The sequence below is a fragment of the Ictidomys tridecemlineatus genome, chromosome 2, assembly GCF_052094955.1.
Source record: "Ictidomys tridecemlineatus isolate mIctTri1 chromosome 2, mIctTri1.hap1, whole genome shotgun sequence".
Classification (NCBI taxonomy): Eukaryota; Metazoa; Chordata; class Mammalia; order Rodentia; family Sciuridae; genus Ictidomys; species Ictidomys tridecemlineatus.
In genome coordinates, this window is record NC_135478.1 from 25611338 (window position 1) to 25627662 (window position 16325).

The window sequence follows — 16325 nt, forward strand, 5'->3', positions numbered from 1 at the left end:
TTACCTCTCCACAAACACTGTTCTCCAAAGCAGCCTCAGCAATCCTATCTGTATATTTCTGAGGCTCAGAGTCCATCTCTGGATACCTGGACCCATGGTAGCCCACTTTCTGTCAGCTTTCCAGGGGGTGCTGGATCTGGAGGAAGGGGCAGGGGAAAGCCTTACCCACTATCATGTGGTTGCAGACGTCGCAGAAAGTGGGCTTCTTGAAAATGTGTTCCTGAAAGGCATGAGCCTTGCCGCTGCCTGGGTGCAGGCCAGCCCTGGTGGGCGTGGACGCCAGGCTTCCCGGAGCAGGCAAGGGGCTGGAGCTGGGGCTGACCTCGGCCTGCATGTCCGCTTGCAGCTTCGCGTCGCTGTTGGTCCGCTGGAAGAAGTTGTCAGCACTTTTGCTCCGTAAACTCTTGGTCTTGAAAGAAAGTGATCGTTTTAGTTTCTGGAGCTGCAATGCAATGACAGAACAGTCTCTCTTACGATCTATCATGCAGATTCATGCTGGGGGTGCAGAGGTCAGCTCCATGCACAGAACGGTTCCGCTGACACCCACAGTCCCCCTGGGAGGCGCCTATGTGTCCTTGTGTGGGTGAGGATGATGTCAGTGCCCAGTGAGGTTGGAATTCAGCAACGTCCCCTTCCCTTGTCCCCAAACCAACAGGGCAGGAAAAGGCACCGTTGAGCCTCTCTGCCTTTCCTTCCCTGCTTCCTTAAATTCCACCAACCTGCAGTCACAAGGGCTCTGCCAAACTGGGCTTTTGTCATCATTTGCTTTTTTTATTCTTTCAGAGTTAGAGATTGAACCCAGGGCCTTACGATGGGAGGGCAGGGGCTCTACCACTAAGCTATGTCCCTACCGGCAATACCATTTGCTTTTGAATTTGAATAAACTGGAAATGATGTATCAATTCAAGGGCTCCAAGGCTGTGCGCAATGCTGGCTTTCCTCTCTTAGGATCACTTAGCAGCTGCTTGTCTTTGCACACTGCCAAGCAGGAGAGGCCACTCTCTGACTTGACATCAATCTGGCTAAATTATCCACAGAACACAAACCAGAAACTTGCAAGTTCACTTGGATCTGGAGCATGTGGATAAGTAGCCTCTGTGTGCATGCCTCTGTGTGTCTGTGTCTGTGCGTGTGTGCACATATTTGACATAGTGTTTCTATTACACATTTGGCTTTCTTTGTCCTTCTTATGGCACTGTCCCTTGTATTTTTTTTTGGGGGGGTAGGTGGGTACTGGGGATTGAACTCAGGGGCACTTAGCCACTGAGCCACATCCCCCAGCCCTATTTTATATTTTATTTAGAGACAGGGTCTCTCTCCCTGAGTTGCTCAGCACCTCACTTTTGCTGAGGCTGGCTTTGAACTCACAATCCTCCTGTCTCAGCCTCCTGAGCTGCTGGGATTCCAAGTGTGTGCCACAGTACCCGGCCTTGTTCCTTGTTTTGTCCATGACAAACTAGATCATTTCCCCTTTGCCTTTGGGATTTATGAAGAGGCACCAACATGGATTTAGAAAAGTAGTAGCTTCTGCCTGTCTTTCTGGGTTTGAGTGGAGGCTGCAGTTCTAACCCAGCCCCCATTACTGCCTTCTAATCCAGTCTTCTCATCAAGGCTGGAGGGATCTTTTGGAAACATCGATGTGAATGTGTGAGACTCTGTTTAAAATCCTTCAAGACATTTCCTTTTCCTTAGGTTTAAGGAAATCTCCTGGCCTTGGGCTCTAGGGACTGGTCAATCTGGACCTGGTAACAGCAGCCCAGCACCTGCTCTGTTCATCCCAGACACTGGCCTTTTCTAAGTCTCTCATATTCACTATGCTTTTCATCATCAGCCTCGCTTCCCTTCAGGGAAAAGAAACGAACCAGTACTAGGTGCATGGATTCCAACCGGTCACTTCACCTTAGAGGTAGCTTCCTTTATAACTGTATGCCTATGGCAGTTGTCCTGTTGCCTGGAATTAACATCCATAGCTCAGAGCTGCAGACAACATGGGACTCCATTCTGAAAAGGGTCTCCACCAAATGAGGTCAGGCTCTCCTTCATGATATATAAGATGATCTGATGTGACATTGCCAAATCCAGGCACCTCCACCTCCAACTCCCAAACATCTACCTCAGAAGACCTGGGAGGTGTGGTGGACAATAGGGCTTGGAGTAAACCTAAAAAAAAAAAAAAAGCCACAATTCCCTTCCCTTCACCCTCCTATCCACCCTGCTTTGCAATGTGGCTTTGCAACTACTCCCTTAAAACTGAAGACCCATCAGGCGCCTTGGAGCACACCTGTAATCCCAGCTGCTTGGGAGGCTAAGGCAGGAGGATCATGAGTTCAAAGCTGCCCTCAGCAATAGTAAGGCACTAAGCAACTCAGTGAGACCCTGTCTCTAAATAAAATACAAATAGGGCTGGGAGGTGGCTCAGCGGTTCAGTGCCCCTGGGTTCCATCCCTGGTATGTTCCCTATCCCCTCATAAAAGTGAAGACCTTTTTCCACTTCTTTAATCTTGATGGTTTGGGGAATTTGACCAAGAGAAGGTGACAGAAGCAATTTGAAGCCTCAGGATGCTGTGCCTGCTTAGAGACTCCCTTTGGAAATCTGCCAGACTGCCATTTAAACAAACCTCCAGTAACCTTAAGGATGATGAGAGACATATGGTCTAGTCCAGCCCCCATCACTCCAGGAAGAATCCAGACACAGAACCACCCTGCTGCCCTGCAGGCATAAGGATGTCCAGCTGGGACCAAAACTATCCAGCTAAATCTCACTCAAATTGTCAACCCCCACACTCATGGTGTTTTAGGCCATAGATCTATAGATCTACTTTGTGTACAGTAATAGATAACGGACACAATACTGTTCTTCCCACCCTCTGAGCATGTGAAGGGATGGTACTTCTTTGCCCACCTGAAGTTGGTTATGCTTGTGTGAAACCAGCTCTCCACTTCATGGAGCCACTGAGTGGGAAGACTCTGTAAAGCCTTCTAGAAAAGTCCCACCAGTGTCAGCAATGAGGCATCATCAGCCAGAAAGGACCAAACAGAGAAGCTTCAACTATCTACACAGAGACGTTGAAAACAGTGGCTCACCTGATACTCTTGTCTCCTTTTCCCTGCCCTACAGCTCAAACCTACCAGAGAAACTAGACTTGCCAAAGACAGAAGGAGGGGCCCTTAGTTATTCTGGAGTTGCTTATTTCTGTAGCATAACCTGGCATATCCTGATATGGGGGAGTGAGGTCATGAGTCCTTGGGAGCATTGCATTTATTTTGAAGAGGGCCTTTCATCTCTGAAAGAGCCAAGTGAGAGGAAATTATGAAGCAATCATTCACTGAGATCAAGCCAAACCAAGGTGAAGATCTGGAAGCAGCAAAGAAGCAAAATAGACCTTCTTTACTTCAAGTCCTTCAGGCTGTAATCTGGACTAGTACTGGAGAAAGGATGAATTAAATAGGAGGAGACACTATAGTCTCATTTTAGACTTTAATACATTAGAGTAACCAAGAAATTCAGGATTCTGCTAAGATTTTTGTCAAGGATGTACAACTCAGGGAGAGGGAAGCTTATCAAAGCAAATACCATCACAGAGAAAAACTAAAATCATTTTCTGTTTGCCTCCCACTATGTTCAAATAGTTCAACAAATTGGCTACCCATGTCTCAAAATAGAATAATAACCCCTGCCCTGATTATACCAGGACAGAGTGGTGAGAGTCATAGAGGATAATGCACGGGAGAGCTCTCTGAGAATGAATATAAATGGCAGGCAGAACAGGGGAGCCAGATCTGAGGCCGTGGAGCTGGGCCAAATACTTCACAAGGTGATCCATCCCAATCCTCCCTACCCTTCAAGGGAGATGTTGTTTCATTCTTGGAGAAATGGAGGCTGACAGAGTTGAAGTAGCTTGGTTAAGGTCACCTAGCTTATGTGAATCAAGACCAGGTTCAATGTTAAATTGCCTTCCTCTGGCCCCTATGGGCCCTCCACTGCCTGTGAGTCTTCTGGGGATGGATGGGGGGATAAAAGAGAGTCACTCCTCACTACTGGGGAGAGAACTGATGTTGGTCAGTGAGGGGGAGGAGGGATGTGGAGTGGGAAAGAAAAATCTACTTTCTGGTGTCAGTGTGTCCTGGAAGTTCATGTCTGATATTTAAGTGTGATCCTAGGGAAACCTGCAATCTTTTCCTTGCCTTATGGTATGGGGCCTGAAATTGTGTCATGCTGTTGAGGCCTGCCTGCCTCTACAGCCTGAGAATTTCCTTGGAAGCAAATGTAACATTTTTCATTCAAATGGACAGCATAAAAACCAAATAAACAAAGTCTCACACGTGAGCTCAAAGCAACACACTTTTGCCTAATTATCCCTAAAAAAGCAGAGGTAATAGGAACATATAAAATCCATAAATTGAAGCAAACTCTGAAAATTGCATATGTCACAAATAACTAGCTTCCATGCACCAGTGCCACAATCCATTTCCACTTGATTTGTAATAATCACAGTAAAATTAGCAGATATTCTTGAGTACCTCACCATGTGCTGGAAACTACTCCTTATACTCCTTAGCACCATTCATTCATTAAATAATTCATTCATTAAATAATTCATTCAACAAATATCTATTGTGTTACTACTATGAACGATAGTCCTTGATTTTGGTGGTATAGCAGTGAGAAAGGACAATGTCTTTCCTTTTAAAGATTTAAAGTGTTGTAGGCAGAGACATAAAATAAATTGATATATACTAAAATTTGGATGGGTAAAAGGCTACCAAGGAAAACAGTAGCAGATTCAGCCTTAGAAGGTGATGAGGAGGTCTTCTCTAACAGGTAGCATTTGAGCAGAGAAAGAAGTGAGTGTGAGCTACACTGGAGAAGAGCATTGTGGGTGGTGGTAAAACCAAAAGCCAAAGCCCCAACAAGAGAGCAAGGTTAGTATATGTAAGACACATCAGGAGGACAGTGTCTGCAGAAGGAGAGGAAGGGCACAGATGCCAAGGGCAGCATCATTCAAGGCCTTGTAGGGCTTTGGAATTTATCCTAAGGGTAATGGTTTTGAACAGGGAAGTGAGAATCTGACTTTTATTTAGAAAGGACCACTCTAGCAGCCTTTGGAAGACATAGCAAGAAGACAAGATGGAAGCTGGAAGACCAATTGGGAGACACTTGGTCCTGAGGAGATATCGTAATTCTGCTTGGCCTAGCATGGTTAGGGTAAGATGTGGCTGGACCAAAAAGGTAGAATTAGGGGATTTTGAGGGGATGGATGTGGAAGGTGAGTAATTTCAAGATTTATGATTGGAACAAATCTGTGAATGGAGGTGTCCTTTACTGGATGGAAGAACACTGGGGAAGAAAGATGCCAACATGGGGAGGGTGGTTTGAAATGCTTATTTGGAATTCAAGTGGAGCTACCAAGTTGGCAGCTGCATATATAATTCTGGGATTGAGGATCAAGGTCCAAGCTAGAGTAACAACTTGGGGATCATTAGCATATAGATGGTATTTAGAGCCATGATACTAGAGGAAATCATTATGTCGACAGTGAACGCAGGCAATGGAGGGAAGTGATCTGAAGAGAGAGCACCTTTAATATTTAGAGGACACTAACATCAACAAGCAAAGGAACTTGAGCATGAGAGGACAAAAGAAAAGGGTGAGGAAAGAGAAAACCTTAAGGGAAGAAAATGGACCAAAGAAGAGTGAGTAGCTGAGAACGTCAAGTGAATCCTAAGGAGGGATCATGTCAAGTAGTGTGAGGTTGAAGGATTGGCCATTGCCTTTGGCCAAAGGAATGTCTTTGGGAACTTCAACATGAGCAGATTCAGTGACATGGTGAGTGTGAGAACCTTATTGACAAGGTTCCAATAAGGAAGGTCTGAAGGCTAAGTGAGTGGTAGAGTGAGCAGGGACGATTTATTTGAGTTTTGCCATGAAAGGGATTAATGAAGCTGTTGGAGGGGCTGCAGCATCTCAGGAGGGTTTATGGTATGAAACATGGTTGATTTTTCAGTATGCTTTTAATCTGATGAAGCATAAAGGTGGGGTGATGGTGGTGGAGGTGGATTCTGAAATGACATCCTTGAGTAGATGAGCAGAGGTGGGATAGAGTACACAAGAGAAAGGGTTGCTTTGGATTGGAGTGAGGAAGTTTACCCAGAGAGAGAAAGATGCAAACAAGATGGTAGCATTGGTGCAGGTTGGATGTGGCTCTTCTCTTTGGATTGCTCCTATTTTCTCAGAGAAAACAGAAACAGTTCTATCTCCTGAGTGAGAAGAAATGGGGGGCAGAGGGAGGAGAAGGTAGAAGTTGGAAGATAAATGTGGAATCATCATTTCAGAGAAAGGAGAAAAAGGACAGAGTGAATGAATGAGAGCAATGCCGGGTAGGGAGGCACAGAGGCTCTGTTTCAGATTATTACCTCATTTTACAGATGAGAACACAGATCGAGCACTTTCTCCAAAGTTAAATGGCTAGTAAGTTGCAGAACGAACATCCCCACCGAGGTCTCTCTGACTCCAATGTCCCTCAAACCCAACAAACTTTGATGGGAAGGTATCCCACCTTTGACTTCTTCTTAGTAGAACTCCTCAGCCCAGTGTGTTTTATCTTCCTGGTGCCAGCTGGAATTTTAGCAATAATCCATGTGGTTGCCATGTTGAGCGACACTTCTATGCCAATTAATTAGGGAATGCAGAAATCGGGCGTCGTGAGAGCAACGGAACACAGAGGATTCAGCCTGAAGGTGACTGTAATGGCAGGCGTATTGATTAACCCGTCTGTTCTGCAGTAGCACATAAAGTTAATTAGCCAGCATGTGCTCGATCATTCCAGCCAGGATGTAAAGTTCACACCGTGTGGGAAAGGGGAGGTGTAAACGAGTCTCTACCCACACAGGCAGTAAATCAAGAGGCACAGTCACCCCTCAGCTCGGCAGCAGCTAAGGTTCCTGCCTGTTGTCATCTGACCATAAACCCAGTCGCCTCCCTAAAGACCTTTCCCTCGCTATGTAAGTGATGCCAGTAACACACAGGCTTTTATTTTTGAATTCCAATGAGGTCATCAGGGAAGCTTTGCAAGCAAATGTCTCGTCCTTGATATTCATATGTGATCTACATCTTTAAGATGAATATGCCCTTTCCTTTTCACAATTTAACTTTTCTAAAATAGAGTTACACCTTTAATTGAAACATGCATTATTTTCTTTTTTTTTTTTTTGAAAAAGGTACTATTAAGCCATTTGATGACATTTAATAATCAAGGAAACGGTCTCTGAGACCCAGCTTCCTCCACAGCCCATACGCCACACAGATTCACTCATCTCCTCCAAGTGTGGCTGATGCAGGGGCTTGTGTCAAAATACCTCCCGTGTTTATCCCTGACGTTTTACCCATGGCTGGATGGGCAGAGAGGGTGCTTTGAGGTTTTGAGAAATGTCAGCCTACCGTGAGAAAGTTTTACCCACCCACAGTCTGATTTCTTTTATGGTAAGCCCAATACATTCCAGGTCCTGATTCACTTTAGTTCGGATGGTGACTTCAAAGTCAGAAATGTTCTTCCAACATCTACCAGGCTCTGCCACAGACAATTACCAACCCCCTTTGTTAATGAACTTATTGGTAAAGCCACATTTATTGAATACGAATGATTGCATGCTTTGCCACAAATAAGCTGTATGCTCTTGGGCAAGTCTCTAGCGCTCACTGGCTTGGCTTCCATCAGGGATGGAGAGCAGAAGCTTAAAGGCTGTTAAATTCCTCTTCCAGCTCTGACAGTTCGGCACATTGGGGAATGCAGAGGACTTGGAATAGTCTGCTTTTAGGAAGTCTAAAATCTAATTCTGCAGACAAGTAGCGATGCTTCAAACTATCTGAGGGTGATACAAGACCCTATATTTATATTATCAAGTGATAAGTAGAGTGTTTTGATGGCAAAGAAAGGTGCTGTCAACAGGGGCTGGAATAGTCAAGACCTTCTTTCAAATTTTGAAGAATGAATCAACTTTACAACATATAATTGAACAGTTTAAGTGCTTTGATGCCCCCCTCAGTCCAGGTTCCTTACTGTGGGATGCAACAGCCTTCCTGATAGACAGGCCATCCAACTTGTCTAGCATTATCTCTACTCACCCTCTTCGCTACCCCAGGCACTCTGACAGACAAAGGACAGTCCCCAGGTTTTCAGTGATACATAACCTTCAGTGCCTCTGTTGTGTCGGGGGTGGGGGGGCTTTCATGTCTATGTCAATGTTCCTGGAGAAGAAGTGGGACTCCTGGACTGCTTAGGTTCTCTCTGGAGTCTTGCCTGATCTCCCTTCAGGTGCTCTGGATGCTTTCTTCTGTGTGACCCCAGCATGCCACATGGAGGTCTGGCATTGTCTTTCCTGCCTTCTGCTCCTGGGTTCCCCTGCAGACCCTGAGGTTAATTCCAAACACAGGCCACAGTACCCAGCACATTGTTATGATATCCATTACACTAGCAGATAATTATTAAATTCTTGCAGTGTACAGGACAACATCCTAAGTGTTTTAAAGGAGTTATCTTTTGATCTTCACACTAATCCTCCAAGCAGGTACTATCACTATTTCATGGATAAGAGGTGGTGGTAGAGAGAAGTTAAGTAGTGTTCCCCAATAAACCCAGCAAGTTTGCTAGAGGTGATATTAGAACCAAGGAACAATTTGACTCCAGAGTCTGAGCTCTTCTTAACCTATGTGTATATTCGGTAAATGACTGACGTACAAACTAATGAACTGACTGAATGCACCAGAGCAGATACAGCAAGATTGGAGATTTGGACAGGGAAACAGGAATGAGATGACCATGAGCCAGGATTCTGGAGTCTCAACATGATTAAAGCAGTCCTTACGATACGACTACAAACAGTTCTCCAGTAAAACTTTTCTAAAGAGCCCAACCCAACTGGCACTCTGTGTGTTGGTTGGCGTGCAAAACCACAGTGGTTAAGAAGGATGTAGGCAGGCATGTGTGGGTGGGTTCACTGCAGGTAGTGAAGATGGCCAGCTAGGAGGCATGAGTAGTTTGGTGATCCATTGTGACCCCCTGCAGGTTCTCCATAAGGCAGATGCTGGCCTTGGAGAAAGCAGTGTATCCTCGGGTCAGGTAGGATCTGAATGCAGTACAGGGCAGAGAGTCACATCAGACGGAACCACTGGAAAGGGAAAAATCTCCCAGTTGTGTCCTCTGTGCCCTGAGGCTGGCTGCCATATTTTCTTGAAGAAAGTTTTTGTGGAGCTCTCAAGTTCACAGTTGCTGGAATAGAAAGATTACAGTACCATGGACGTCCAGCTACCGCTGGACTATTCCCCTCCACTAGAAAAGTAAAGACCACCAATTTCCTCAGATATTTTCTCCTTCCTTTCTGAATGTCCTAGCTATTGTGAGATTTGTTTTTTTTTTTGTCTTGTCCTGGAAACAGTCCTTACCTAATATTATTTAAACCCAAAGTGGCGACACTGGTTAAGTCTTCTTCAATGGCAAATGTAAAAATGATAACATCTCACTGTCAAGGTCATAATATTTCACTTTTTGGCCACAGCAACACACGCATACATGCACGTGCACACACACACACACACACACACACACACACACACACACACTTTTTTATTGAATGGTTTTCCATGAAACAGCCCTGTAAGTATAGAAGAGCAAGTATTATGCCCCATTTTACAGATGAAGAAAATGGGTCAGAAAGATGTTAAGTGACATGGCCAAGGGCCATAGAAGATTAGATGTTTAACAAGGAGGAAAAGTTTTAAGGACCACCTTATGTTCAGGGACAGGGGGTTCTTCATATCTGAGGATAAGACATAATGAGGAGTTCAAGGCTTTGCGGTTGGACTGACTTTTGCTGCTCTTTCCAGCTTTGCATAGGAAAGTTCCTTAACTTTTCTGAACCCAACTTTTCTACCTATAAAATAGAGGTGATAATACTACTTTCGCAAGTTTGTTAAGAGAACTGAATAAGATAAAGCAACTAAAGTCCCTGGCAACGTGTCTGGCACTCAAGGGCAACTTCATTAGCTCTTAACTTCTCCAAGCTCTTAACTTTACCACCCTGCTGTTTCTGGTTAGCATGAGGTGAAGGAGTACTACTGTCACCTAGTCCCTGCAAGGGGAGGCAAGTCATATCACCTCAGTGCTGGGTCACAGATTCCTCTTGGGAAAGAGAATTTGACGTGCTCAGAATGAATACCTCAAGAAACCACCTGAAAAGAAAAGAGGGTACCACAAGGACAAATCTCCATGAAAAGAAATAAACAATGCATGGTTCTCCTGAGTACAGAGAAGAACGAGGTTTGCAGGTTTGAGGATCAAGCTGCTTATGAGAGGTGGGTGGAGGGGAGGTCTGACATGAGAAGGCTGTTCCAGGAAGGATAGAGGGGAAATGAATTTAGGGGTGGCATGGAGGAAGGGAGTTTTGTTAAGAGATCTACTAAATGGAGTGTACATTATAAGCCTTTCTCCTTTTTCTTCTCTTCACAATCTTCTGCAAAATCTACATTGTTCACTGAACTTTGGGTTAAAGAATGGAGAGGAAGCCAGCTCCTGGAGTGTCATGGATTAGGTGGCAGGTTTTTGAGCAGACTCCTGAGTCCTGGAACCCTGTTGGGGAGAGCCCTGTCTGTAGAGGCGGTACAGAGGTTGGAACTGAAAGCACAGTTCATGAACCCTCTGGTTCTTTGGGTGGGAATCAGGCCAGGATGTCTGATGCTATAGCCACCAAGCTTCAGCTCCTGCAGCAGTGACCAGGCCCCTCTCTGCTTCGAATGAACGTGCAGCTGCTGTTGCTAGGGAGCAGAGAGGAGGAGGGATTCCGTCCCATCATTTTTTTCTTCCCAAGAGCAAAGAGTGGGTTGGGCCTTAGGAAGGTCAATGAAAAACAGAAAATAGAAAAAATGATGGCTGTCTTAAAGGTAGAAAAACTGTTTCAAGGGCAAATGAGGACTTCAAAAGTATGGACTTGTATAAATTCTGATTTATACATTAAATGGTTCTGCTGATTAAGTGGTGAGCTACAGAACAAAAAAATATTTACACTCAAGTATAACGCTAGGTTTCATTGATCAAGTCCTGCCTCCCATATTGCCTTGCAAATAGCAGGTGCTGGTCACTGGGTGAACCATTTCCTCCCCAAATTCTTATCTTGAAGCCTTTTAACACCCTATATCTCAGAATATGACTGTATTTGGAGGAAGGGCTTTTTGCAAAGGTAGTTAAGTTAAATGGAACCATTAGGCTGTGCCCTAACCCAGTGTGATCAGAGCCCGTACAAGAAGAGGAAATTAGGACACACAGAGAGACATACAGAGGAAAGACCATGCGTTACAGTTTGGATGTGAAGTGTCCCCCAAAAGCTCATGTGTGAAACAATGCAAGAACATTCAGAGTTGAAATGATTGGGTTGTGAGAACTTTAGCCTAATCAGTAAATTAATCCCCTGATAGGGATTAACTGAGTGGTAACTGAAGACAGGTAGGGTGTGGCTGGAGGAGGTGGATGATTAGGAGTGTGGCTCTGGGCTACATATTTTGCATCTGATGAGTGCTCTCTCTCCCTGCTTCCTGATCCTCATGTGAGCTGCTCCCTGCTGCCACACTCTTCTGACATGATGTTCTCCCTCACTTCAAGCCCAGAGGGATGGAGCCATCCTCCTATGGATTGAAATCTCTGAAACTGTGATCCTCTAAGTAGACTTGTCCTCCTTTATAATTGTTCTGGTCAGGTCTTTTAGTGGCAGCAGCAAATAAAATTGACTAATACACCCATGTGTGGATGGATACAGTGAAAAGTTGACCCTCTACAAGGCAAAGAGAGAGACCTCAAAAAAAACCTAGTGACTTGATCTCAGAATTCCAGCTTTCAGAAGAGAGAGAAAATAAACCTCTGTAAATTAGGCCGTCCATTCTGTGGTCTTTTGCTATGCCAGCTCTAGCAAACTAATACAGTATTCAATAGGAGCTTGCGGAGGTAGAATATCATGCACCTAGAGCCACCAATTGAAATCACAGAGGAGTTGCCCTGAGGACATTTCTATAGTGTTCCCACTGTGGCTCATAACAAATGTGCCTAGCGTGGGTTCCACTGGGTAATAAGAATGGAAACAAGGGTGGGTTGTCTTATTCATGCTGTATTGTGTGGGACGTCTTTCTTCACATAATTTCCTGGATCCCTGAGGGTCATTATCTAAGACTTAGGGTCATCATCTGAGCTCCAGTGTTGCTTTCCTTGTGCTGCTCCAACCTTCCCTGACTTTGCAACATAGATTTCAATACTCTAAGCTTCCGGGTCCTTATGATCAGTTTTACAGCTATGATGATAAGTAGCATGATTAACATCCTACACATTTTCTTCCTTCCTTCCTTCCTTCCTTCCTTCCTTCCTTCCTTCCTTCCTTCCTTCCTTCCTTCCTTCCTTCCTTTCTTCTTTCTTTCTTTCTTTCTTTCTTTCTTTCTTTCTTTCTTTCTTTCTTCTTTTTTTTTTTTTTGTATCATGTACTAGGGACTGAATCCAGGGGCACTTACCCACCGAGCCATACCCCCAGCCTGTTTTTTATTAGTATTTAAATTTTGAGACAGGGCCTTGCTAAGTTTCTCATGACCTCACTAATTTGTTGAGGCTGGCTTTGAACTTATGATCCTCTTGCCTCAGCCTCCTGAGTCACTGGGATTATAGGTGTGTACCACTGTGCCAGGCCTGCACACCCTTATTTTATACACAAGGTCAGGGACTATGCTGTTAATTATTGTGTCTCTGACACACAGATATAGATTTTGGCATAGGATAGGTATTCTGTGTTGAATGATGAATGGATTGCCGGCCTTACAGATTTGAATTCCCTATATATATATTTTTTGAATTCCCTACATATAAATATTTTGAATTACACACACACACACACACACACACACACACACACACACATATATATATATATATAATTTCTTCACTCTTTTGGCCTAGAAGACTCTTTGAGTCTCCCCTTTTCTCATCTTGTACTTCATTTTTTGCCAGTAACCAAGCCTTCTTGAGTGCCTTCCCTGACTTTCAACAATCAATGTACCTAGGGATTAAGATAAGAGAGGTTTCCTTTGCCAAAAGAACAACAAAGACTTTGCTTCTTTCTAAAATTAAGAAAAAACATAGAGTCGGATTATACCAAATGAGGGGGTTAAAACAACAACAACTAGTGATTTTAAACATTAGCTATTCGGTGTTGAAGAGTTATTTCGAACTTTTCAATTCAGCAGGGCTCTGAATTCTACCATCTATGAAAGAGCAACTCTGGAAAGCTGTATGGCTTAGTTCTCTTAAAAAAACATTTTACTTAAAAATAATTTTCATCATAAACTTTGCAGAATGGTGGAGTCAGATGTACCCTTCACCTTGCTTCCCCTCCTTTACGTTTTAAACAACCACAGCACAATGACTGCCAAGGAATGCTGAGATGAACTGAAATGAAGACTGATATAAAACTATCAACTCATTAACTACAGACCTCATTAGAATTTTGCCTTATTAGAATTAGTTGACCTAGAATTAATTAGAATTAATAACCTTTTTCTGGTCCCAGATCCAATCCAAGATTCCACATTGAATAATACAAGATTCCACATTGAATTTTGTTGTTCTGTTTCCTGAGTTGGTGTGTATCAGGTCCTTGGTCTGTCTTTGTCTCTTGTAACTTTGACCTCTGTAAGTTCTATTTGCCAGTTATTTTGTACAACGTCCTTCAATTTGGGTTTATCTGATGTTATCTTTTTATTAGTAGATTGGCATGTTCCCTTGCCAGTGATTAACTTTGGTCACTGGGCTGAGGTGATATTTGCCAAGTTGTTCCACTAAGAGATACGGTTTCTCCTTTTGTAATGAATGGGTGCTGAGGGCCATTGCCAAGTAGGAATGATGCATCGAAATTTCCTTGCCAGCGTACCCCATGTTAAATGGACTTGCCTTGGAAATTCGCTGTGACATTGCATGTGTGTTTGAGAAAGGTGATTCTGCTCAAGGACCAGGGTGGATCCAGGTTTAGGGTGTATCTTGCAGGTTTTAGGAAGTATCCCACTCCTTGGGTTTAGAGCGTTCCTGGTTTAAGACAAGTTTAAAACCTGCAGGATACACCCTAAACCTGGATCCACCCTGGTTCTTGAGCAGGGTCACCTTTCTCAAACACACATGCAATATCACAGTGAATTTCCAAGGCAAGTCCATTTAACATGGGGTACATTGGCAAAGAAATTTCGATGTGCCATTCCTACTTGGCAATGGCCCTCAGCAAATGGGTATCATGTGACCATGGACTATGAATGTCATGTTTCTCCTCATATATCTGCCCTCTCATTTTAACATTCACTGATGAATCTTGCCCACAAAATGTTATTACCTAATGATGTTTGCCTAATGATGAGGCTCTATTTCTATTGGTTCTTTTATATTGAATAGAGGTATCAGATTAATTAATCTTTTGATGAACACCATTTTGTTTCTAGTATTTTCTCAAGGCAGAGACTTGTCGTTTGCCAAAATCCATTTTATTTTTTCCTGGGTATATTTGATTACTTTCCTCAAAGTTTCTGGGGGATACGGGCAGAAATGGGAGTGTGTTCTTGCTAATGGAATGCAATGAATAATATGTATCACTTCTGAAACTAGGCATTGAAGTGATGGATGCCTGCTCCATTCCTTTCTCCCTTTTCATAGCAGCTGTCATATGCATGTGGTAGAGATTTTGTTCAGACATGGAGATTACGACAATGTCCTAGGGAGTAGTAGAGCAATATCTTGGAAGAAAAGTGGGTGCTCAAATGACCACAAGGAGTGGAGCTGTCTTTATCCATCTGAACAGCTTACCTTGAAACTTATGTGAGAGAGGGATAAAGATTTATATGTTTTGATCCAGGAATTATTTATTGGGTGTCTTTGTTATAGCAGCTCATCCTTACACTTGCCAGTATATTTTTCCATTATAATCAATACTGGAATGAACATTTTCTACCTCTGTAGTTGCATTTACACACAAAGATATCTAAGAGCTATAGTGCTGTAAGGTTATTTTCTTAGTCAAATATGTTATTTTTATTTTAAAATTGTATTGGTACATAATAATTAAACAGAATAGTGGGTTTCATTGTGGGTTTCATATTTATATGTGTACATAACACAACTTGAAACATTTCATTCCGTGGTACTTCCTGTTTCCCTCTCCTTCTCACTCCCCCCTGATCTCCTTCCTCTATCCTATTGGTCTCTCTGTACTATTGGTCTCCCTGGTTAAGATGCTCTCTAGTTCCATCCATTTTTCTTGTAAATGACATGATTTCATTCTTCTTTATGGCTAAATAAAACTCATGTGTATGTGCATGTGTAAGAGGAGAGATGGGGGGAAGGAGGGAGGGAGGAGGGAGGGAGAAATATCACATTATCTTTATTCATCTGTTGATGGATACCTACTCTGATTCCATACTTGGCTATTGTGAGTGGGTTATGTATGTATCTCTATAGTATACTGATTTTGGTTCTCTGGGTAAGTATCAAGGAGTGGGATAGCTAGATCATATGATGGCTTCATTCCTAGTCTTTTGAGGGAAGTCCATACAGATTTCCATAGTGGCTGTGCTAATTTACACTTCCACCAACAGTGTACATAAGTTTCTTTCCCTGCCATCCTTCTTTGTTAGCATTTATTATAATTTGTGCTCTTGATGATTGGCTTTCTAACTGGAATGAGATGAAATCTTAGTGTGGTTTCGATTTGCATTCTCCTGATGGCTAAAGATGTTGACCAATTTTCACATATTTATTGGCCATTTGGACTTCTTCATTTGAAAAATATCTGTTTAGTTCACTTGCTCAATTCTAAATTTGCATTTTTAAATTCATCATCCCACTGGTTGGTGTAAGAGAATGCTCTTTTCTTCACAGCCTGTTTAATACTTGTAATTAATTTGAAAAAATATTTGACAAGTTCATATGTAAAAATTAGCAACCTTAAAACCCTATAATTTATTAATTATTAGTAGGGCTAAATATCTTTCATATTTTATAGGCCAATTTATATGGCTTATATGGGCAGAAACATATTGCTCAAAACTCAACCTTTTTTTCTCATAGGTTTTAGATCTTTCAATTTATCATAAAATATTTTTCAGATTTGTAAAAGGATTGCAGTATCATTTGTGTTTTTCTGTCATTCATCTTTAACTTCATTCACTGAATTTTTTTTTCACAGTGGATGGATTTAGAATTTTCTGTGGAATCAAATTTACCAATGATGGTGTTAATGCTGATAACAGCCAACACTGATGAAGA

General features: G+C 42.9%; 1 protein-coding gene across 3 annotated transcripts in view; it reads right to left on the reverse strand.

The window, feature by feature from the left end:
* Stac (SH3 and cysteine rich domain) overlaps positions 1 to 16325 on the reverse strand; it is a 141418-nt gene that overhangs the window by 82159 nt on the left and 42934 nt on the right. Inside the window, exon 2 of one of the 3 annotated variants that reach the window (XM_021732056.3) lies at positions 166 to 409. The exons of 1 other annotated variant lie outside the window; for it this stretch is intronic. In XM_021732056.3, the coding sequence (XP_021587731.1) occupies positions 166 to 409 (244 nt within the window). Of the gene's footprint in view, positions 1 to 165; positions 443 to 16325 lie in introns of all 3 variants that reach the window. One more of the 3 variants, XM_005317346.5, reaches the window with a different exon arrangement.